The 22,688-nt window shown below is 42.0% G+C and overlaps 1 protein-coding gene across 2 annotated transcripts; it reads left to right on the plus strand.

Annotated features, from left to right (window-relative positions):
* The first annotated feature begins 5,843 nt into the window (after positions 1-5,843).
* GFPT1 (glutamine--fructose-6-phosphate transaminase 1) lies at positions 5,844-22,339 on the plus strand. Of its 2 annotated transcripts, XM_053464324.1 has the most exons (20): positions 5,844-5,979; positions 11,766-11,873; positions 12,186-12,293; positions 14,271-14,396; positions 14,534-14,592; positions 15,004-15,138; positions 15,374-15,435; positions 15,559-15,638; positions 16,147-16,200; positions 17,656-17,761; positions 18,188-18,351; positions 18,536-18,631; positions 19,000-19,097; positions 19,384-19,504; positions 19,683-19,840; positions 19,921-20,035; positions 20,212-20,339; positions 20,575-20,742; positions 20,967-21,128; positions 21,450-22,339. In XM_053464324.1, exons 1-20 carry the CDS (start codon positions 5,973-5,975, stop codon positions 21,492-21,494), a joined length of 2,100 nt encoding a protein of 699 aa, XP_053320299.1. In that variant the 5' UTR covers positions 5,844-5,972; the 3' UTR covers positions 21,495-22,339. The 2 variants fall into 2 exon arrangements, with proteins under 2 accessions (XP_053320299.1, XP_053320301.1); XM_053464326.1 differs by lacking the exon at positions 16,147-16,200.
* The last annotated feature ends 349 nt before the right edge of the window (positions 22,340-22,688 follow it).

Genomic DNA, 22,688 nt, shown 5'->3' on the forward strand with positions numbered 1-22,688 from the left:
TAGTAATTCCAAAAAAACAGAAATGCAGCCTGCCCTATTGAATATGTACAGAATATTGAACAAGAAAACTATTGATCTGGAGCAATTCCAAAGAATAATCTTGAAGGCTTCATGAAGGTTTCATTTTAAAAATAGCTGCTAAGCTACCAGTTGTCTTCCCCGGACTTTGTATATTTTGTTTATTGAGCGCTAATTACGTGAGCTTTTCACTACAGCATAATAAAAGTGGAGGTACAATACATGTTGTCATATAATATATACAATAGTATACACACCCAATTGTGGCACAGTAGGGATAAATACATTGGTAAGGGCCGTCTGTGCCCCATAGAGGTTACAGTTTATAAATTGCTTGTTGTCCAGTAGGATCCAAGCAGAGTAAACAGATACCTCTGTATAATAAGGTCTAACGTGTCGAATCGTGTAACGCGGAGCGCATACATCTCCTAAATACTTAAATGAGGGCAAGGCGCTGTTTGGATTCTTGACTATTAAAAAAGCTCTGTTTGGGACCTGTGTGTAACTTGGAGTGCTGTTCTCAAGTGCCATGGCATAATGCACACACAATCAGTTAGAGGAGCATTGTGGGGCTGTTTTGTTTCAATATTATGTTTATTTTGTAAGCACCCAAGGGGCTAATGGGCTATGTGACGTTTGACAGCAGATAACTCATTTGTTGCAACCCACCTTGAGCTGTTCCTAAATCGCTTGTGAGCTTTCACACACGAGATGGTCTTGTACCTCTGCTTCTGGATCTCTCCTGAGGTTCGGCTACCTAAAACTACCGTGTGTTATGCCCTCGTTTCTCGCAAGCTGGCCTCAACCCCCAGCTTCAGAATTGTTCTAGCCTGTCTTTTTCTGAAATATGCTTCCCTCCTGTACTTAATTGAATCCATATTGTATGTGGAACATTGTCACCCCCCTCACTTCCCTCCAGTATTCTGAATATTTAGATTATCTCGATGGGGGGTGTTCTCATACCATATTATGTACATCTATGATACAAGCGAGTATACTTTCTCGAGGCCAATGTTCTTGCTGACGATCTCTGAATTTGCTTTCATTTGTCCTGGAATCAGATCTTGATATGTTGGTAAAGAAGTAAATAATTATGTGTCGTCCATCAAATAAAAAGTAAAGCAAAATTCTGATTGGTTGAGACTAGCCCTCTCCTATATATCTTCTGATGCAAAAACATGGGTATGACTGTCTCTCCAGCTTATTACCTAGAGAATAGCAACAATTTGGAAATAATGTGTAACGACTGCAATCTAAAAATCAGAGAGGATACGGACAGAAAATAAGAGTAAATCCTGACAAGACATTGTGCTTTCTGGGTCCAAATGCTGCTCCCCACCACCAAAAAAACACCCACATCCATTATGCTTAATGATGAATACATTCATTCTCTCATGCGTCTCACACAGGGAGGCCATCGGGGGCTATCACAGTTATAAGAGGCCCGGCTGTCCTGGGGGGCCATCTCAAAGAAAAAGGCAGCTCATTAAAGCTTGTGATCCCAATACTACAGGACCACCAATTAGAGGGGGGCTGAAGTTGGAGTCCTAACTGTCAGAGATGTCAATAGTCTCCAGCGACAGCAAAGTGGCTGAAAAATTCCGAAAAGAAATTACAATTTTGTAGTGAGACCCTAATGCCATTTAGCCTCCAAACAGCTTGTCTGTGCCATCTTTGTCCGCAAACAGCTTGCCATTGCCCCCAGTTTGTCATCTTCTCACTAAATGCCCTATTAAGTAATTTCGTTTAGTAACTAGAATTCTCCCAACGAAATTTAGACCCTACCCTGTCTCCTCAAGAGGTGATTTGGGCATAGATGCGAACTATGTTCTATATATATTTTAAGCATATTCAGAATTCAGAAACCTTATCTAAATTTACTGAATTTATAACATTTATATGTAATAATTTTGTGTTGCAAACAAAGGTTTCTGTATTACATCTATTTATTGTTTTAATATTAGATTTATTTGTAACGAGAACTTAAAATGAAAGCTTTGGAATGTCTTCTGTCATGGGTAATGTACCAAGAGGCAAGATTTATGTGAGGGCTTAAAACTGCCTATTATCCATGACCCAGAAAGTTTCATTTTATGGTGCAGAACCAGAAAGGCTGTTAAAAAGTTGCATTGTTTTATAAGAAACACACACTGAGGTTCTGGTCGGTGAGAAGAGAAGCTTGAGTCTCCTGGGTCCTGCCAGGCCGATGTTATATTTCAGGGCACGACAAATTGGTGTAGAAGTTAGGATCCAAACAAACAAATCTGGGATCCATCTTGATATTTTTCTAGGAGCCAGAATGTGCTACACCCCTGGAGATCAATATAAAATGGCATTAAAAGTCAGGAATCGCATCTAAAACTTTAGAAATTATGGCTCCTGGAAGTTTTCAGGCCATGTTGTATTATAATTCCTTCAGCTCAAGGTAGTCACCCAATTCCAACCCAGGCGTTGTACATACGGTGGCAATAATAACATGAAATTGAACTGTTCCACTTTGATCATCTGTATATCTGTTCCGTATTGTATTTGCGCTATACTGGTGAGAGGTTATAACTCGCATCAATCACCACATTTTACATGAAAACAAAATGTGTTTCCATATGTTGCCCTAAATTACGCACCTCCTTTGTGTGTGTGAGTGTAGAATATTCACGGTAAGATTTACCGCATGGCACATATATGTAAAGAATGTATAAAAGTTCTTAAGAATAAACCCTGATGGGGTCCTCCACTGTGTAGTCATGCAGTCACATATATAAATATATATATATATACATGTATACACCCGACTATTACACCAACAGTGACTTTTATGACATTGCATTCTAAATACAGACATTAATATGTAGTTGTCCCCCCTTTGCAGCTATAACAGCTTCCACTCTTCTGGTGAAGGCTTTCCGCAAGATCTTGGTAGTGTTTCTGTGGGAAACATCTTGGTATGTCGAAGGGGGCGTACCAAGACATTTTGGACAGTGCTATGCTTCCAGCTTTGTGGGAACGGTTTGGAGAAGGCCCTTTTCTATTTCAGCATGACTCTGCCTCAGCGCACAAACAAGGTCCATAAAGACATGGTTGGATGAGTTTGGTGTGGAAGAACTTGAGCGGCCTGCAGAGAGCCCTGACCTCAACCCCATCGAACATCTTTGGGATGAACTGGAACCTAAAGCGGAGATTGCGAGTCAGGCCTTCTCGTCCAGAAGAGTGGAAGCTGTTATGGCTGCAAAGGGGGGACCAACTACATAATAACACCTTACGGACATCCTCAGCCTTTTCTGCCTGTACTATAGAAACATTTAGCGCTGTATTATTAGAAAGGTTAAAATAGCGATGACCCTTTCTTTTATTATTTCTACATATTGTTAAGAAAAGACGTTAGTGCCCCACCCTGAGGCACTTCACACCCTAAGCCCGTGTCACTGACTGTCATGCCATCGGCATGAATAGCGTTGGTGGCTTCCATTCATGACCTTTGTCAGTGAACACAAATCATCGCAGTCATGACTATTCCTGACTGACTGGGTTCAATGGGTGAACTCTGTCAGGCCAGAGTAATCAATGGCCACTTGGCTACAATGATTCTACATTTTCATGCCAGGTACAGGGCAGAACAGAATAGAAAGTGAAGCACATTGGCTTAAATAACGGGGAATCCATTTGGTTTAATGGGAAGAACAAACGATCTACGGTTTTTCCACACTTTCAATTCCAGTAAGTGTTTGTGATATTTAATACTGGAATAATACAAGTAAATGTTTTGTTGATTTGACATTGTTATCTGGGTCAACTGTAAAATTCTGGCAGAAAACGTAGCCAACATCTTGTCGTAGAAACCTAGAATTTGATGGCAGAGGCTTGGACCTTAATCAATCGGTCTTACAAATTCCTTCGCTCTACCTCTTCTGCTGGGAGGCTGTGCCATTTATCTACCACCCTTTCAGTAAAGTAACACCTCCTTAAATTAAAACCTCTGACCGTTTGGACTCTTGTTCTAGCATTTCTCCTCCAAAATAGCAATTCCTCTTTGTTTTACATGGGCATTGAATGATGGTTTACATGCTGTGCCCTTGTATTTGTATTATATTTAGATTTTAAGATTAAAATATATAACTAACGTTGTTGCCTCCATTGCTGTTCACTCATTGTACAGCGCTGCAGGATATGATGGCGCTATACAAAATAAGTTCGGTAATAGGAGTGGGTCTATTCCCTATAAAACTATTTGCCCAAGGAGCCGATAAATTATTGATTATTTTGGAAGAAGTCTAAAAGTCTCTTTTACATTCTTCTGAAGCAAATGAAAGGTACTTTAGAGAAAGACACCGAAACACCATGAAGATCAACTTTCCAATCAGTTGGCCATCAACATGCGAATATGCAAATAAGAATTCACAGACCCAAAAGATTGATTAAATTTACTCTTCGTATACAAATTAGTGTTTGTTCTTTAGGCAGACGTCCCCGCAGCGTGCATTTCGTATGGCATTCCTCGCGGGGTGGAAAGTCTGGAACGTGGTGCTATCTACAGCTTACACTGATATGCGTGTAATGAGAAGAATGAGACGCGTTTTTCCCAATATCTCTCCCCGTCTGAGACTTTTTACATTGTCTGCCTCCTAAGTCTCGGCAGGGGTTTGGAATCGCAGGCAATACCTAGAATACCCCTTATCTACCGGACCACGCCAGCATTATGTATGTACCAGTACGTTAATGCACATTCAAATGCACAAAAACATTTGAATTACTCGAAAAGCCGCGGAGGTTAATTGTGAAGATTCTGATATTTTTCTTTTATATAATCATATGTTTATACGGATAATGTGCATTTATGAGCGACCATGACTATTTCCTACATATAACCAAATTCAAGGATTTTTTTTTAGACTTCAGCGATCTCACTTCGAGAAGAATAGTCAGAACCATTTTAAATATAATTATTAAATATATTGTAGTAAGTACTCTTATGACATCATGCTGGGTAGATTAGGTGGACCAGATGCGTCCCTACATTTAAGGTATACTATTATTTGTTTTATATAGCGCCATCATATTCCGCAGTGCAGTACAATGGATAAACAGGACATAACAAGTAGAGGATCACATAATAATTTGACTTACAGAAACAAAATGCAAAGGGGAACCCTGCTCAGAGGAGCTTACAATTTAGAAGTTCTTGTTTTATATATCTTTTACTGTATATATATATATATATATATATATATATATGTGTGTATGTATATATATATATATATGTAAATAAGGTATATATTATATACCATATTCAGTGGTACCAAATCCCAACCAGCAAATTCGTTTTATTGAAAGCTGAACGTGGGATTTATATATTTTAATTGGTTGATTTATCTTCTAGATTGTAAGCTCCTTATTACTTTATTATTGATATACCTGAAAATAAAGATTATGCTATAAAAGCAACACACATGATGTAATAACAAGCAATGCATATACAGGCCGACCGTATGACTTCTAATGACTATGACGTGCTGTCAATCATTTTCATAAACTAGCAAGTCAAAGGTCAAGTTCAAGGGTTAGGCTGTAAGCGAGGCCCATTGACGTTAATCGCCACGCCCACAACGTGTGTAGCGCACCCAGTCCCTGCGCGGAGTCACTGCTTCCTAGGTGGATCTGGCCACGTCACATTTGCCAGCATTCAGCCCGCCTACAAGTCTCAGCAGCCAAGGAGATGCTGAGATTGCACCAGGGGCGGGGTAACTCTAGGGGAGTGCCCAATAGCGCTGCTCGTCAGCGCAGACCGGCAAGGTAATGGCCAGTAGGAATTGAGATAGTGTTTGTGTGGGCCGGGTCAGTGACGTCAGAGCACCGTTGTGGTCCTTATGAAGGTAGGGTCGCTGAGGCAGATTTGCGCAGCTCAAGCAGCGAGAGACGAGTGAAAGTGTCAGATACACAAGACCCGGGATACTGACAGAATGTGCGGTGAGTGCCCCCTCAGTTATGAGTCTTCCCTCCTGTCCTCAATGGGTCCTCCCGCAGGGAGTGAGAAGCCCGTGACATGTAGCGTCATCGGTAATGCCCCGTTTATCTTACGTTTAGCCCGCGTTATGATGCCATTCATGCGTTATTATAGCTGGGACTTCGTCCTTCCCCTGGGTGTCAGCTCTTGGGCCCGTTTCTTGGGTGACGGCTCCGTTAATAGGCAGGTCGGATTCTCATTCATTGTGTTGGGTTTCGTTGCTTTCATTCAGTAAATACGCGAACGCTGTGCGTTCTTTTCTCTATTGCTTGTGATCATATCTTCTCACCTGTGTCACAGTATGACCTTTAACTTTCATAGCAGTCATGTTTCTCTAGTAGAGTGTCAGCTCTTGGGGTATTGCCCATCACTAGGGGGGTGTTTAGCGTTACCATGCGTATTGGGTACCAACCAGTGCTACTCGTTGATTGTCAGCTCTTGTGTTATGTTACCTTCCTATATTTTCTAATGTTATTTAATGTCGCTACTTTGCCTGTTAGAACTTCATCTCTGAAACTACTGAACTGATTGTCGGTTCTTTGGCCTGGCTGTTCAGTGCTTGTAAGGTCTCTGTGTGTTATAATACTTTAAAGGAGCACGGTTCTACCCCCCCCTTTTAATGAGTGTCAGCTCTTCAGTCTGCGGTTAGTGGCCGTAGTCATTGCTTGGTCTCGTGGATGTGGAAGTTGTTTTGTTGGTGGAGTTGTATGGATGTTGAGTTCATGGTATGTGTCTTAGTCCAAGAATAGTCAAAGAAAGCCACCTATGGAGTAGGATGAGGGTCAGTGGGCTTTTTCTGAAATGCCTGCATTGTCACCATTGGCCACAGTGCCGTTGATGGGCGGCCAGCAGAGTATTGAGTTCATTGGCGTGCCCTCCAATAGACGGAGTAGACCAATAAAAGTGGCCGTATGTAAAAAGGGCTGATTGAATGGGGTATCTATAAATGTGAGATGTTTGATCTTATCACCATAGCAGTCAATGATTGCTGGTTACTATGGTGATAAGATCACTTTCCAAATGTTGGACCAAGATTTCTTTAGTTTAACTCCCCCCCCCCCCGGATCATTTTGCTCATCTTGTGGAGCATCACTTGGTTTTTTTAGCCGTGACTGCGTGAATGGAATGTATAGATTAGCGGCTGCAAGGAAACATGCTAGTCGGGTTTTTGTTTTAGGTAAAGCTAATTTTTGGTATATAAAACCTGTTTTGGGGCACCGGTAACCCCGTGTTTGTTTACCAATTGATCGCTTGTTAGGAGTCTTTGAACTGTTTACAGCAAATAAGGGATTTACACGTCTCCTTAAAAGGAGAATTCCCACCCATTATAGAACACCTTGACCCCTTGTATTGTCTGTACTAAACAATGGAATGGCTCAGTCTTAATCACCCAGTGGAACCCTCTGACTATTAAGTCTGTGTAGAAGCAGCCTTCATTAGTGTTGCCATAAAGCATCAGCTCAGTGTGGTGTTTGAACAGAGAAAGTCACCCAAAATATCACATGACTGATAACAATGGCGGCCTCCAGCTCTGCAGATAAATGAACAAAATGGGAATTTTGTTTTGTTTTGTTTTGTTTTGTTTTGTCAGGTGTGTGTGTGTGTGTGTGTGTGTGTGTGTGTGTGTGTGTGTGTGTGTGTGTGTGTGTGTGTGTGTGTGTGTGTGTGTGTGTGTGTGTGTGTGTGTGTAACTATTTACCATCTTCCCCTATAGCATATCAAGTTTAGGTGCTGTAATTCTAGGATTCGGGTCACTAAATGCATATTTTGTGAGAACAATGAAAGTGCAGTCATGTAATCCGTCTCCCCGCATCGTCGAGGACTCCCTCCCATGGCCGTTCTCATCTCGCAGGAATCTCCCGTGGCTGGCATATAGACTTAGTATGCAAATTCCAGCATTCTTTCTGTTATAGATTCCATATTGTGCAATTATCCGGGGACCTGGTATTCATTTAAATATCATACCCAAACCATTATGCGCGCGTTCCCAAAATGCTAGTATCTGCTGGCGTAGTTACAGCTCACGGCCACCTTGCATATTAACAACCAGGATGGGTATATTTGCCTGTGATGAATAATTTACATTGCTGTTTACACCCCCCCATAATTTAATTGTCACTACAGTATCCAGTTTTATTCAGTCTGCAGACATCTTCTCCATTTTATCTCGTTTCACTGGATGGCAAGAAAGTGAATATATCTTATTAAGTGGGTGCAGAGGGGCCACTTAGACTCTGGGCACTGCCAGCCATATGAAGCTGACGGGTTTCATGTGATTAGAAACGGAGAATGTTTCCTCCATGCTGTGATTTATTACGTGGTTGCCCCCTGTGAGACCCCCTGCTTAAACGCGTAGCTGGTGGCATTTGTTTTCATAAGAGACCCCTGGGAGCTTGCACATGCTGGATCTGGAGGGTTCATTCCCTGCTGTTTACCTTTTAATTCATTGTGTTCTTATTTCATTTGCTTGGGAGTGGTAACGTGACGGCTGCTGATCCCCGAGCTGGAGGTCACACCAGGGCATTTAATCTGAATTAATTTGGGTGCGTGATTAAAGAGGTGAGCGGTGACAGGGATTTTGGGTGGTTGTTGCTTTAGACGCTTCTGTCACTGTATAGTCATCTTCTAGCTGTGGCATACTTATGCGCTGCTGTCATAGGGCGAAGTCTCTCTCCAAAGAACAGCAACTCCAATGGACGAGTACAATTAGACATTGTTTATAGGAAAGCCACCTGGATAGATTGCATGTGGTTACTCGGGGGTTCTAGAACTTATGAAAGTCAGATATCTCTGATTATGTGGAGATGATGGTCCTCATGCCCAGAGCGATGAGGGTTATGTATGAACGTGGCCTTGTTGTATTAATTAACCTGAAGGTGATGAGGTGACAGTGGTCACTAGTGCTCAGCTCACACCTACGAGCTGGCAGCGAACGCCGTCTAACAGTCTTCACATTCCTTGTTTCACGTAACACGTCACTGTAGGCTCGACCCAGACATATGGCATGTGTGAAGGTAAATCGTCCCATTGGAGAAAAGGTGCGGCGGGTTAAACATTCACTCGGTTACGTCCTGGTGAAGTCTCTTTACGCAGCTTGCTTAGTGGAACCAGGAAGACGTTGAGGATAAATTCCTTTACTTGCACACTTCCTCCTCCTTTGGTTCCTACTGTCCTACAAACAAAGTGGCCAGAACAACCAGCCGGGTGTCACTGGGTAGCCTGATCAGCATGGTAGGGTATCAGGCTCCTAAAGGTTCTGTTCCACTTAGACTCTCTAGACTATCTAGTATTAAGAATATTCTCGTGCGCATTCATCTGAGGGTTTAATTACATAAAGACACGGAAGCCTTTATAAAGCTTCTATGAGAGCGTCCTATTTTGTCCCAGCTTTTGTGGCACCCAGAAGAATTCTGAATTGGTCAAAGTTCTATATTCCAATCTAAACTGACATTACATGGTTAAGAGAGTCTTTGACAGTAACTTTTATTACTACGACACTTTCCTGATGTGAATCCATACCCCCTCCTGGTTTCGTTGTTCCTGGGCAGTAACCAGCGAGTGTTTGGTCCGTCTCTCAAGAGGAGGTTTCTGTAGGGAGTGATGAGATTTGACCCCTGGACCTCCTGTTCTGCGCACCTGCAGCTGCTGGAGGCTGTACACCTGCTAGTATACTCTTCACTAGGGGAATTACAACCTGATTTACCTGCAACACATGAATGAACATTCTATCGTGTTGTTGGCTCTTGACTTGGTTTGTCTGCAGCTGGTAATAAGTGGTTATTAGAAGTGTAGGTCGCCTTGTGAACTATTTTGCTGAGGTGGAGCTGTCCTTCTTCACGTTCCTAGTGGGCCATAAATATCTATACAAAAATCTCTTTAAAACTGTGTAGTCATGTTTTAGTTATCACTCCATACAATGCGTGGTCGTGTAGAACGCACTCAGGTCGCGTTATAAAATGTATACCCCCAATACATAATAAAAAATGCCATTGAATTCCTTTTATGAGATGTGTGATGGCCACCTGAGCATTAATTGGGGAGATGTGACATAATGTAACATGTATTGGACCAAAGGTCTCTGTAGTACAGCCAAGAATTAGCCTACAGCTCCCCCTATAGGTCATGGCTGTAAGGAGTCTTGCAGCTAGAAAAAAACTTCATCTTGTAAGCTTTGCGTTTTAGCCCATCCAGTCTCCTCTCTTTCCTGATGAAGACTCGGCCCTTTGTCTTGTCTTACATTCAGAAGAGTTTAAATTCCCTCGCTGTATTCGGCTCCACCACTTCTGACGGGTGGCTGTTTATCTACTTGCCTACTGGTTAAATAAAACTTCCTAACGTTACACCGAAACCTCTGACCCTAAAATAGTCAAAGCTTTCAAGACCTTAATGGTCCCCCTCCGCAGATTAAATATAACATCCGAAAAGGGGGTCTCTGAGATCTCCGCTTATGTGAACTCTACATCTCGTAACATATATATGGTGACCCATTAAAGAGTACATTCTAAATACTCTGCTCCTGGAGCAAACCCAGCAATATCTGTCTTTGCGTCCTGGCTGTCCTCGAATAACATGAATTCGAATAACGCAAAGAAGCCCAGGATTGCCTGAAGATGGATCCTGGAAGACTTTCCAGTAGGAACCTTTGAGGAGGAAACGGATTGGGGACGTCTGAGTTAAACGGCGTCTCTTGCCCTTTTATCTCTTTCAATGAGACGTACACTTGGAGTAGACAGAGGCTATGGTCCTATTACTGGCATCTACTATGGAAACTTTACCTTCTTGATAAGATAGCGGCCGAGCTTCAGGAAGCATGTGTTTTGTCGCTTGGTGTTTAGAATAATATGTGATATCTATACGTTTTTTCCTTGTTTTGAGTGTAAGGATATTTTCCCCCAGAAATGTATTAAACTGCATTGCTGCGACTTGCTTATAGTTTTTTTTTTTTTATAAAGTCTGCCCAACTCTGAGATTGACACGATCGCTGCGACGCTGTAATGGCTCTTTGTGAGACTGAACACAGCCTCTCCTCTTCTATCATGAAGGTGCTCTGTGTTCTGAGCAGCACTCAATCCAGGACTCTGAATAAGCGTTTAGTGCTCCGCTTGTATGGGGGTAGTCAGATCTGGCAGGAGTCCACCATGTCTGTACCTGCGCAGTCATGGTGGAAAGTTTTCTTATTTTTTGCCATTTGAAGCATTCAGGTTTATTAGAAGCATCACTGACAGAAATGATTACTCTATAATAAGCATGTGCAATCCATTTTAATAATCGGGTAATAGTTGAGCTTCAGATGGGCAGAAGTATGGTTTGAATTCAACTACAGATGTGCTTGTCATCCTTTATATCTGCCCTTAATGTTTCGTTGCATAGAGGATTACTACTGTAATCGCTTGATTCAGAAGCATAGGGCGTGGATTAAATGGGCATTGTGGGAAATCGGAATATTAAAGGGTATTTGGACGTTATGCTCTGTTTTGGGGGAAACCGTCTCTTGGCGCTCAATGAGCGCACGTAATGGAGAACTCTAGGGGCTGCGACCCAAGGTTATACCGCTAACAATATTGTCCACAAAACGTTGTCAGACACCACCACCTATATTGCAGACCATTAACTATAGACTTCATAGACTGTTATCAGTGCGTTGGCCTCTCTGCTCCGCTAGGGAATACACCTACAAATGAGCTGTTCCTTATCGTTTTCCGCTTCCTATAAATCTGACCAGTGACTGATTCGTTTAATTCCTCTGCAGGAATCTTTGCTTACCTCAACTACCATGTTCCCCGCACCCGACGTGAGATCCTGGAGAGGCTCATCAAAGGTCTTCAGAGGCTGGAGTACAGAGGATATGACTCTGCAGGTGAGAAGAGCATCTGGATGATGACTGCACCATGTAATGCGTTGAATGAATCCTAATAAATATGGTCCAGGCTGAAGCACATGCAGTAAACGGAGAATGGATGAGATTCGAGATACGTTTATCGGCCTCTTCTGTAACCAGTTTGTGTATGAATTAAAAACGTATAATTTCATAATACAGTCTGTTGGTTGGCCTTTCACGTAATATTCGTCATCAAAGTACCAATAAATAGTCAGGAACAGTCTGTTTTAAAATAAATTTAGAAAAATAAATCCATGCTTGCCTGGTAACATACATGCAATTCCTTCACAGGTGTTGGGGTTGACGGTGGCAATGAAAAGAACTGGGAGAACAACTCCAGCTCAATCCAGCTTATCAAGCAGAAGGGGAAAGTGAAGGCCCTGGATGAAGCCATTAACAGTACGTGTCTCTAGGTTAACCAGCAGTCTGCTTACGGAGACCTTGGTTCTTAAAAGGACAACATCCGTGTTGTCAGAATGCATTTAGATCGTATTGAGGAGAAATTTCCTGACCTCGTAATGTCCGCACATGGTTTTATCTGCATAAGTGCTTGTCCACTATCTTTTACCTTTTTGCTACCTCCAATCTTACTTGGTCCTTGTCTGCGTTGTATTCTTCTTGGCGTTATTCTTCTGCCAAAGGGTTCTTTCGCTTATCTTCCATGATATTTTTTACCTTCCATACTAATCTCTGAGGTCTTTTAAGACCATGACTTCTTGTCATTTGCTTGGTTTATGAAGTGAGTAGCCGCAGGAGCCAGACCTGAGCCAACTAAAACGCCTCTCGATCAGGATTTTGGATTTTCTTTCTGTTTCTGGGTAGCCTGGCTTTGCAGGTCCACCTATACTCGGGTCCCTTCCTCGGGTGTAAGTCTACGTTCTGCTTCTGTCCAAGGACCGCCTAAGATCAGAAGTGGTTTGTGTGGAAATAAACCTGTTTAGATTTTTTTTCTCTGTATATGAACTTGATGAAGGTAATTTGTCTTCTTCTGGGAACTGTTTTGTTTGAAATCAGATGCCCTCTCTGGGAAGTATGAGTAAGTTCCCGGAGTGCCCTCCTGTCATTTGCCCTGGGCTTAGACTGGCTTTGGTATTGCCATGATAATGGCTTGTTATGCTCTATGGCATGTTGGTTAAACATCCTGTGCCAGCTGGCCATATTAAGTCCATGTTGGCTTCCAGTCTGATGCAGATTGCCCCCCCCCATATACGTGGAGACTCTAATGGAAATAAGATTGAACTTCTGTTGAATCTCTTCTATTGACCTGAAACCTAAGACTTTGTCCTACATAGTGCGAGTCCAAACTTTGCTCCAAGTGTTTGTTTTTCCAACAAAAACGGCTTCAGAAAATGTCATTTAGTCACATCCCCCACTCCCCGAACCATCCAAAGCGCTCTCCCTCTGCCAGATGATTTCATAATAAAATGTGGGGTTTAGGTAACAAAATATAATAAATTCTTTTCTCTGTAGAATTCCACTAAACTGGAAGCACTGGAGCTGCCCTTTCGCTTATTCTTTCCTATTTTTAACCTGTGATTAATGGATTAATCAGCGGCTTCAGCCCCCCTCTTCTGAGTAGTCTGCCTATAGGGACTGTCCTTAGATGAATTGTATCTTAATATGTCCCCTAAACGCAAAGCCACCGCTCCGGGACAAGCTACAAAGTTTCCACTATGTCTTCTCCAAAAACCCATACTGTTCTGACCACTACCTTTTTCCTAGCAGCGGTGTCGTTTTCCACATATTTACTTTAACTCCTTCTTTTCAAATGTACAGAAAAGTTTTACAAAGGGGGGCTTCTTACCCTCTATTTCCTCTAACTTCTATACAGTGTTTATTGTCATTAAGTGAAATCATGTCAGATGTAGATAGCTAATAGCATTTTAAGCTTTTCCACATGTTCACAGAAAAAAAATAAAAAAATCCCCGCATGCTGTATAAAAAGCCTGCACATGCGGCTCCCCCCTCTGACAGAACGTCTCTGGTACGAACGTAGCAAACGAAGGCATACACAAACCTGCAAGTTACAACAGAATAACTGAGCGGGGTATGAGTCCGATGTAAAGGAAGGAAGCGCTGGGGAGAATGCTTATATAGAGAACTCATTTAACTGTGTAGGTTGGACTTACCCTGGCCAAGGACTAAGTAACGTTTGAGTGGGTATTACTCTGAGCAGATGGACCGAATGGCTCTTATCTGTTGGATTGTGCAGAACATGTGTACAGAGATGTGTGTTTTTTTTTTTGTTTTTTTTTTTATACCCTTTAAATCAAAAACTGTTAGATTAGACACCTGAAATGGTCTGTGGGTTGAGTTGTGTTGCCTCTGCTAGTCCTCCCGTTCCTGATCTTGGGGTTTTACTGTTTAATTTCACAGAGCAGGCCGACCTGGATCTGGACATTGAATTTGAGGTGCACCTTGGCATTGCTCACACTCGCTGGGCTACCCATGGAGAACCAAGTCCCACCAACAGCCACCCCCAGCGCTCTGACAAGAAGAATGGTATGATCACCACGTACGCCGGATGCTGCGCGTGGGCAAACTGCTGCTCATATGACCTGAAATACTGCGTTATATTTGTACCTCTCTGCATGGTCCAAATAGGATAAAAATTTAATTTTTTTTTTTTGTCTCTCCAGAATTCATTGTAATCCACAATGGCATCATCACCAATTATAAGGACCTCAAAAAATTCTTGGTGAGTGTGCTGTGCGAGACCTTTGTGGGTTTTAAAAATTTAATTTTTAAAAAAATAGTGTATATGAGAGAGTTGTCGCTGTGGAAACCATTACAATGTTTAAGCAGAACGCTCCATTCTCTGACACTATGACCCAGGATGCCTGAATAATCGCCTTCAATGACCAGCATTGGGTTTATCCTCATGGTCTTAAGTTGCTATAGACACAATTTTTTTTTTTTTTTGGCCTGCTGGAAGAGAAAAGGAAATTTTCTCTTCCAGAAAAGAGAAAATTGAATGAAAACCAACTATATAAACTCCCAGCCCTGTTTTTTGTTCCTTGATAATGGCCATGCTGGTATAATGTTTTCTGTTATATACGGTATGTTAATTTTAGATGCATAATGGTCGTTGTTTATATTATCTTTGCAGGAGAGTAAAGGTTATGAGTTTGAGTCAGAGACCGACACGGAGACCATAGCCAAGCTGGTGAAATACATGTTTGACAATCGGGAAAGCACTGAAATCAGCTTTGCCACGCTGGTAGAGCGCGTCATCCAACAACTCGTAAGTAAAATGGATGCGTTAACGATGACCGATTTACAATAACGGCCCAGAGGCATCTCCTCTTCTGCGAGTTGTGCGGGGCTGTCGGGTTTAAATCTGTAAATGCTTACCGGATGGCGTGCGTCTCTGAACAACCAAAGACTAGTCCATCAAAGCTCGCTTAGAAATGTATCTGGTGGATCCATGTTGATGTAGATGTTCTTATAACCAGATTTCCTACTGTTTCCGTTGACAGGAAGGTGCTTTCGCCCTTGTGTTTAAGAGTGTGCACTTCCCAGGCCAGGCTGTTGGCACCAGGTACCATTTATTTATTTATTTATTTATTTATTTATTTTCTACTTTGCCTCGACTCGCCTCACTTCCACGGCCAGATTGAAAGTAAGTCATCTGAACCTATCCACTCTTGCTTTTGTCCTTCAGGAGGGGAAGCCCACTTTTGATGGGTGTAAGAAGTGAACACAAGCTGTCCACAGACCACATTCCTATTCTTTACCGTTCAGGTAAGCATTTTGGGTTTTCCATCTATGGTAGGGCAGGCATATCAAACTGTCTGGGTGCCATGTGAAGCCATGGGGGTTAGAGAGGGACATGTTCCAGAGGTCTTATTTATGAGACAATAACATTAAGTCACCCATTTGAGGTTGGCAAAGTTATAATGTGGACTCTTGGTTAAGGAGATATGAGTGATCCCTTGTACAGTTCAGTCTGGGGATCTTGTAGGGAATCTACCTTGATTGCCAAGTGGTAAGGGGGCTGGCTTTTTATTTATTGTGCCAACAATGTCTTGAATGTTAAATTAAAAAATGATTTGTATTTTATGTCTGTAATCCTTGCAGTGTGTCATTAGAGCGTTCGTTGTCTTTTCTGTCTGCTCATAATGTATGTTACATTGGCAATGCCTACCAATGTTTATTAAAATTATGCATTCAGGGGCCCTGCAATGCATAGATGGCTTGTATACATGTTGTCTGATCAGCTTTTTGTCGTGCTTTCTCGTTGTACTTTCAGTGTCCCAGAGCATAGATTATCCTCTTGATGGGATGTTCATTAATGTGGATCAAGGTGCACTGTCCATCGTACTCCCCGTTTTTTTTTCTCTGCTCTTCTCTAGAAATGGGCTATATTTGTTAGATCTGTAACTGTATAAGCGCGTGGTATTGTTTCCCATGGAGGTGAATGTGTTGGCATATTGCATGCTATACAACTATAATTCAAGTAAATGGGTGGACATAAAATCAGGCGTCACTCTGAATCCTAGTAAACTCTCAACATACTTGGTACATATGGTGTGTGTATATACACAACTATGCAGTTTAACATTTCTAATGTAAAAATAGTTTATCCGATGGAAGAATGGTGATTAACAACAAATCTAGTGTTGGTACGGGATGAATCATGCTTATCGGTAAAGATCTCTGACCAAGGGTGAGTCTAAGGCTTTAGGTCTTATACCTACTTCTCCCCTGCTGTGGTCCCGTCGGTACTAGGTTTCCACACTACATGTCACCATTACTTCTTTGGTGTAACATCTCCCGTTGATTAGGATTCTCAGGTTCCCCATAGGCTAGTGTAAATTTTTTTGTTGGTTTCAGAACCCAAAATATGTGCACAGAAGCCATTATTAATCAACTGTCTTCTGTAAGAAGCATGCTTAAAGACAATGGGTGGTCCCCAAAACCCATTGAAAACAATGCATTTTGAGCCCGTACATGTACGGGCTTTGTCATTTAGGGGTTAAGGTTACATGCCACTAGTGGAATGGCGTGCAAAGCCATTTATATCAAACAAATTGTCCTTGAAAGGCCACCATGTTCACTGAGGATGGCAGGTGGGGTAGTGGGATTTAGAACACATGTATGTTCCATGCACACAATCTAAAACCCATGGGAAACCATATTGGATCAGATAGGCTCCAGAACTACATCTCTGTCTTCTGTCCATTTGGAATGATGCACTGTTTAACATTTTTTTTTCCTTCTTTGCTGTAGGGGGTTTTCCATTCCAAAAATCAAGGGAGGGGTATATTTCTTGGAAACCGGCCCTAACATGCAGTATTCTTGCAAACTTGATCTATAAAAGATGCGTATGTTGTGGTATAGTTGGCAGCGTGGCCTCCTCTTGTTAATATGGAATCTCCTTATACACGTCTTGTAGAGTGTTTTTCATATCAACGGGGGGCAAACACATTATAAATGCATGCGGACATCTTATAGCTTTTTTCTTTTGGTGTGTTTTTTTTTTTTTTTTTTTACCTTAATACTAGTTTGTCATCACCGATGCTGTCACTCATTAAAATACATGTGACATTTATACAGCCCAATGTTATATCTCTACCACAACATGCGCATCGTGCTTGCTTTAAACTTTACTCCTAACTAACGAATCCCTTTTTTTTCAGAGCATTCTTGCGTTCTGCCACGAGCTTCCTCTTGCTTGGCTGAGGCTTCGCAGACTAACTCCTATCCCTTGTCACTCCTGCCGATGCCGACGTAACGCTGTCTTCGTTCTCTCTTGCAGGCATGGAGAAGAAGGGTAACTGTTCTCTACCCAGAGCGGACAGTACAACCTGTCTCTTCCCGGTGGAGGAGAAAGCTGTGGAGTACTTCTTTGCATCAGATGCCAGGTGGGGACTTTATTTTAGGGAAGGACTTGGCTAGAAATGTTATAAAGTAATGTAGAAAATTCATTGGGATATCCGCCCTCGGTATCTTTCCTTGAAAATCTCTCATAACCCTCTGTAATAGAATGAATGAACACATTGTGGCTTCTCATGTTTTCACATTAATATATGTTTTACAGGAAAGGCGTTAAACCAAGCTGGTAGTGATAGTCCAGTTATTCAATATACCTCGCCCGGCCATAATATAAAATGCCCAAGTTATATGCGTCTACACTGGAATCCAAGTGGAATCCAATGGTACAAATGCCCCGTGCAGACACCATTTCCATAATGTGCTGAACGAATCATTAGCTAATACTTGTCAGCTGTCTGGATATCGTTGTGGTAAGTTGCAGGTCTCTTGTAAACGTATTGTTTTTTGTGTTGCAGCGCGGTCATCGAGCACACAAACCGGGTCATCTATCTGGAGGATGATGACGTAGCTGCCGTGGTCGACGGACGTCTCTCTATCCACAGAGTTAAACGTAATGTAGGCGATCATCCAGCTCGTGCCATCCAGACCTTGCAGATGGAGCTGCAGCAGATCATGAAGGGTGAGTCTGGAAGCAGGAAATGCCTTAACCTAACTGGCCTAGGGGAGCCCATTGGATTGTGCAGGTCCCCTTGGGTTGGGGTGGAAATAAATGTCCTAAGATGATATTGTGGCCTCATGAAATAACCCGTCAGAAGATTGCATGTGAATCTGGGTGGGCTTATTTTGCCTCTTGCTCTTCACAGGTAACTTCAGCTCTTTTATGCAAAAAGAAATCTTTGAGCAGCCGGAATCCGTTGTCAACACCATGAGAGGCAGAGTCCACTTCGATGACCACACAGGTAACTCGCTAATCCCGCACCTACAAACCGGCAGCCATTACAATGACCCAAGTGGACCATAGGCCTTGGATTATGTGTGATTTGTCCTTTTTAAATAACTGTCTACCATTCTAAAGCTAAAATCACTGTAGAAGTGACTGTGTTGTAAGTTGCTAGCAGCCCCTGCGTCTTTTTTTTTTTTTTTTTTTTTTTTTCTTCTTCATTGTAAACTTGCATCACATTTTATGAAATTTTTAGATCTTTTTAGAATGGAGTGGTAGGACTTGCACCCCAGGGGTATCGGTTGTTACAAAACCTGCGACTTGTTGCCCTGCAGTAAAGTTCACACCGGGTTATGGTATCATGTTATTCTTACTGTCTATCTGTAGTTATCTTGGGAGGACTGAAAGATCACCTTAAAGAAATTCAGCGATGCCGACGTCTGATCCTTATTGCTTGCGGTACCAGTTACCATGCAGGAGTAGCAGTGAGTATTTCTTGTTAAAAGCTTTACATTGACTTTTGGCAAAGTAACTGCACACATAGTCATGCCATGAACTGCATACAGACCTAAAAGCATAGCCTGGGGAAACTTTTACCCTGGGAGATGGCAGTCGGTGGGACTGAGGTCTTCGTGCCGGGTCATATCCTGAAAAACTACTAGTAAAAGTAACCTGTTTTTTTCACGGGGCATTGGGAATGTAAACGAAAATAATTGGCCTGCATGGGGGAGAAATACATTTTTATTTCTAATCACAATCTCCTATTTACAGACAAGACAGATTCTGGAGGAGCTAACAGAGTTGCCTGTTATGGTGGAGCTGGCTAGTGACTTTTTAGACAGGAACACGCCGGTTTTCAGAGATGACGTGTGCTTCTTCATCAGCCAATCGGGTAAGAGGATGCAGACGTTTTGTCCCCGTAATTTTTTTTTTCTTTCCTTCAGTCCATGTGTGCTGTGTATGTCCTAGGACTATTTAATATTTTTATATAGATTGGTATCTTGTGTGTTTTTGGATAGTTTGTTTAAGCAGCCAAGTCCACTAATCTAATGACTTTAATCTCGTTACAGGAGAAACGGCAGATACTTTGCTTGCCCTTAGGTACTGCAAAGAGAGGGGTGCTCTTACAGTTGGCATTACAAATACTGTGGGCAGCTCAATCTCCCGTGAGACGGACTGCGGAGTACACATCAACGCGGGACCTGAAATTGGTGTGGCTAGCACCAAGGTGAGTTACCACTCTCTCCTCATGGGACGTTTTGCTAGCGGGCTAAGAGCTGTGATTGACTGGTATCTCTCTGTCCTTAGGCATACACTAGCCAGTTTGTGGCTTTGGTCATGTTTGCACTGTTGGTGTGTGATGACCGAATCTCTATGCAGGGAAGACGGAAGCAAATACTTGAGGGGCTGAAGCGTTTACCAGGTAAGAGGCGTGTGGCCTAGGCACCGGCAGTAGCACGAGTTAGTCGGCTAGTACCCATGCAGATTAATTGGCTCAGTCATTTATACGGTAAAAGATTATCAGGGATTTGGAGGTGGCCCATGTTTTGAGTGGCGTTTTCCTACCACCTGACCCAATTCACATTCTTCCCTTTGCAGACGACATCAAGGAGGTACTGAGTCTGGACGATGAGATCCAGAAGCTGGCAACCGAGCTGTATCAGCAGAAATCTGTGCTTATTATGGGTCGTGGATATCATTATGCAACCTGTTTGGAAGGAGCATTGGTAAGTGGTCACCAACTACTCTAATCATTTAATGTAAATGTGTGACTACAGACAGGGAAATGCCAATTCAGTCTGCCATTTTCTTGCCTGGAGGAATTCCAGTGCATTGTCTGTGTAGGAGGCTGTTTCTTGGCGGGTTTTTTTTTGTTTGTTTGTTTTTATCTGTTATTACCGCTCAAACTCCCTATAGACTTTGTACTGAAAAACCTGTGTTGCAATTTTCTTTCTCCTCTAGAAAATCAAAGAAATCACATACATGCATTCAGAGGGCATCTTGGCAGGGGAACTGAAGCATGGCCCTCTGGCACTTGTGGACAAACTCATGCCAGTGATTATGATCATCATGAGGGATCATGCTTATACAAAGTGCCAGAATGCTCTGCAGCAAGTGGTGGCACGGCAGGTAAGGGCATCTTTGTTGCTAGGATCATCTTTCACAACAAGTCTTTTTGGTAAATGCTGGACACCCAAAAGCCTAAGCCACTGGTTAATGTATTCTAGAAGATGGAGCGATTTTTGTCTTGCCTCACTTAACATCTGTTACTTGTAGGATTTTTATTTTCTATTTGGCACTGTATCTGAATTGCTTTTGATGTTCTAACCGAAGTTTGCCTGTACTTTCCCCAGGGCCGTCCAGTTGTTATCTGCGACAAAGCAGATACAGAAACCATAAACTCCATTAAACGTACAATTAAGGTGCCGCATACGGTGGACTGTCTACAGGGAATCCTGAGCGTTATTCCTTTACAGCTTCTTGCCTTCCATCTTGCAGTACTGAGAGGATATGATGTAAGTTCTTCTGTGTCTCCTGCTTTAGATCTACTGATATTATTATTATTATTATTATTATTATTATTATTATTATAAAATAAAAACACAAGCAGCCCTTCACTTTCCATAAGATCAACACCAAAAACCTATTAGGATTAAATATATAACTAATTTATATAATATAGAATGAATATATTTCATTACAAACTTTTTATTTATTTATTTTTTCTTCCCCTAAGGTCCTTCCTTTTTTAGCTAAAATCACCTTGGTTTGTAATTCACTTGCATGTTCTGGTTTGGTTGAACAAGCCATAATTCTTGTTGTTTTTTTTTCTTTAGGTGGATTGTCCACGAAACTTGGCAAAGTCTGTAACGGTGGAGTGATCTGGAGCACGTGGCCCACGCTTTATTTGTATAATTTTTTTGTTTTCAAATCTCAATTTTTACTTTTTATATTTATGTTTCCCTCTTGTACCCCTGATATGATATTTGAGATTCCTGGATCCTTCCACCCCTCCCTGTTGTAAATGAAGGTACTGTAAAAAAAATAATAGTCCTTTTTAGTACATGTGGCATTTTTGAGTACAGCCTTCACCATGTATAATACCGTATCTTGCATATTATGTATGATTTCCTATAAAAATCCTATGCCAATATGCATGATCTGCTCTTACTGCAGGAGCCCTAGGAATTCTTTTTGCACAGTTACATTTCTTTAGGATTTCTAGTAATACTTGGTTCTTTAAGAGATTAAACAACTGGGTAAAGATTTTTAGTGTCGGAGAAGGCAGTGTTGACATTAGAGCATATGGTGGCTTAATAGTGAAAACCAGATATTGCTTGGAAATGTGCTTCTGTGTAAACTTTTTTTATTCTTGTTCACCCGTCCCGGGAGCCACAAACTCCCTATAATCGATTGAAAAGCTGCATCAGCTTCTTTTCTTATGAAACGTGCCGGTCGTTATTAAAATGCCAACGTTTACCAGTAATAAACATGAATCTGCCAACGCGTTCCCATTGCATTCACAGTGGGAGCAGCATTATAAGAATCCCAGCACAGACTGCCTTCAGATGCGCCTACCTGTTGGTGGTCACAAAGTGCTGACTGTGACATGATACTGGGTTCTGGTGATAGAATGGTCTGCGCTGCCATGTCAGCTTTCATGTTTAGAAATAATGTACCTACATGTTGTCCCATAATGCACTTGTGACTTGAGCTGGCCCAGTTGCATTCTGGCGTGTATTCTCATCAGTATCTTCCTTTCCTAGACATGTGTACTTGGTCTGGTAAGATTCAGGTTAACGTATATGGCTTACAGCATAGCATTGGTACAATGTCTCCCTAGGGAATAATACCCGCTTCTGAAATGTGGGTTCAGAAAATATAAACTATTTTGTATTCCACCAGGGTCTTGGTTAAGTTAAAATGCTCCCAAGGATCCCTGTATATTCATACCAGACTCCTTTAGTGAATGAAGGTAGGGCTAGCCATGCACTAGAAGTAACTGGAAAGAAAGCAAAATGTGACCTGTTAATCTTTCTAAAACTGATATTTACTATACTCCCCCCCCCCCATTT

The sequence above is a fragment of the Spea bombifrons genome, chromosome 4 (assembly GCF_027358695.1).
Source record: "Spea bombifrons isolate aSpeBom1 chromosome 4, aSpeBom1.2.pri, whole genome shotgun sequence".
Lineage (NCBI taxonomy): Eukaryota > Metazoa > Chordata > Amphibia > Anura > Pelobatidae > Spea > Spea bombifrons.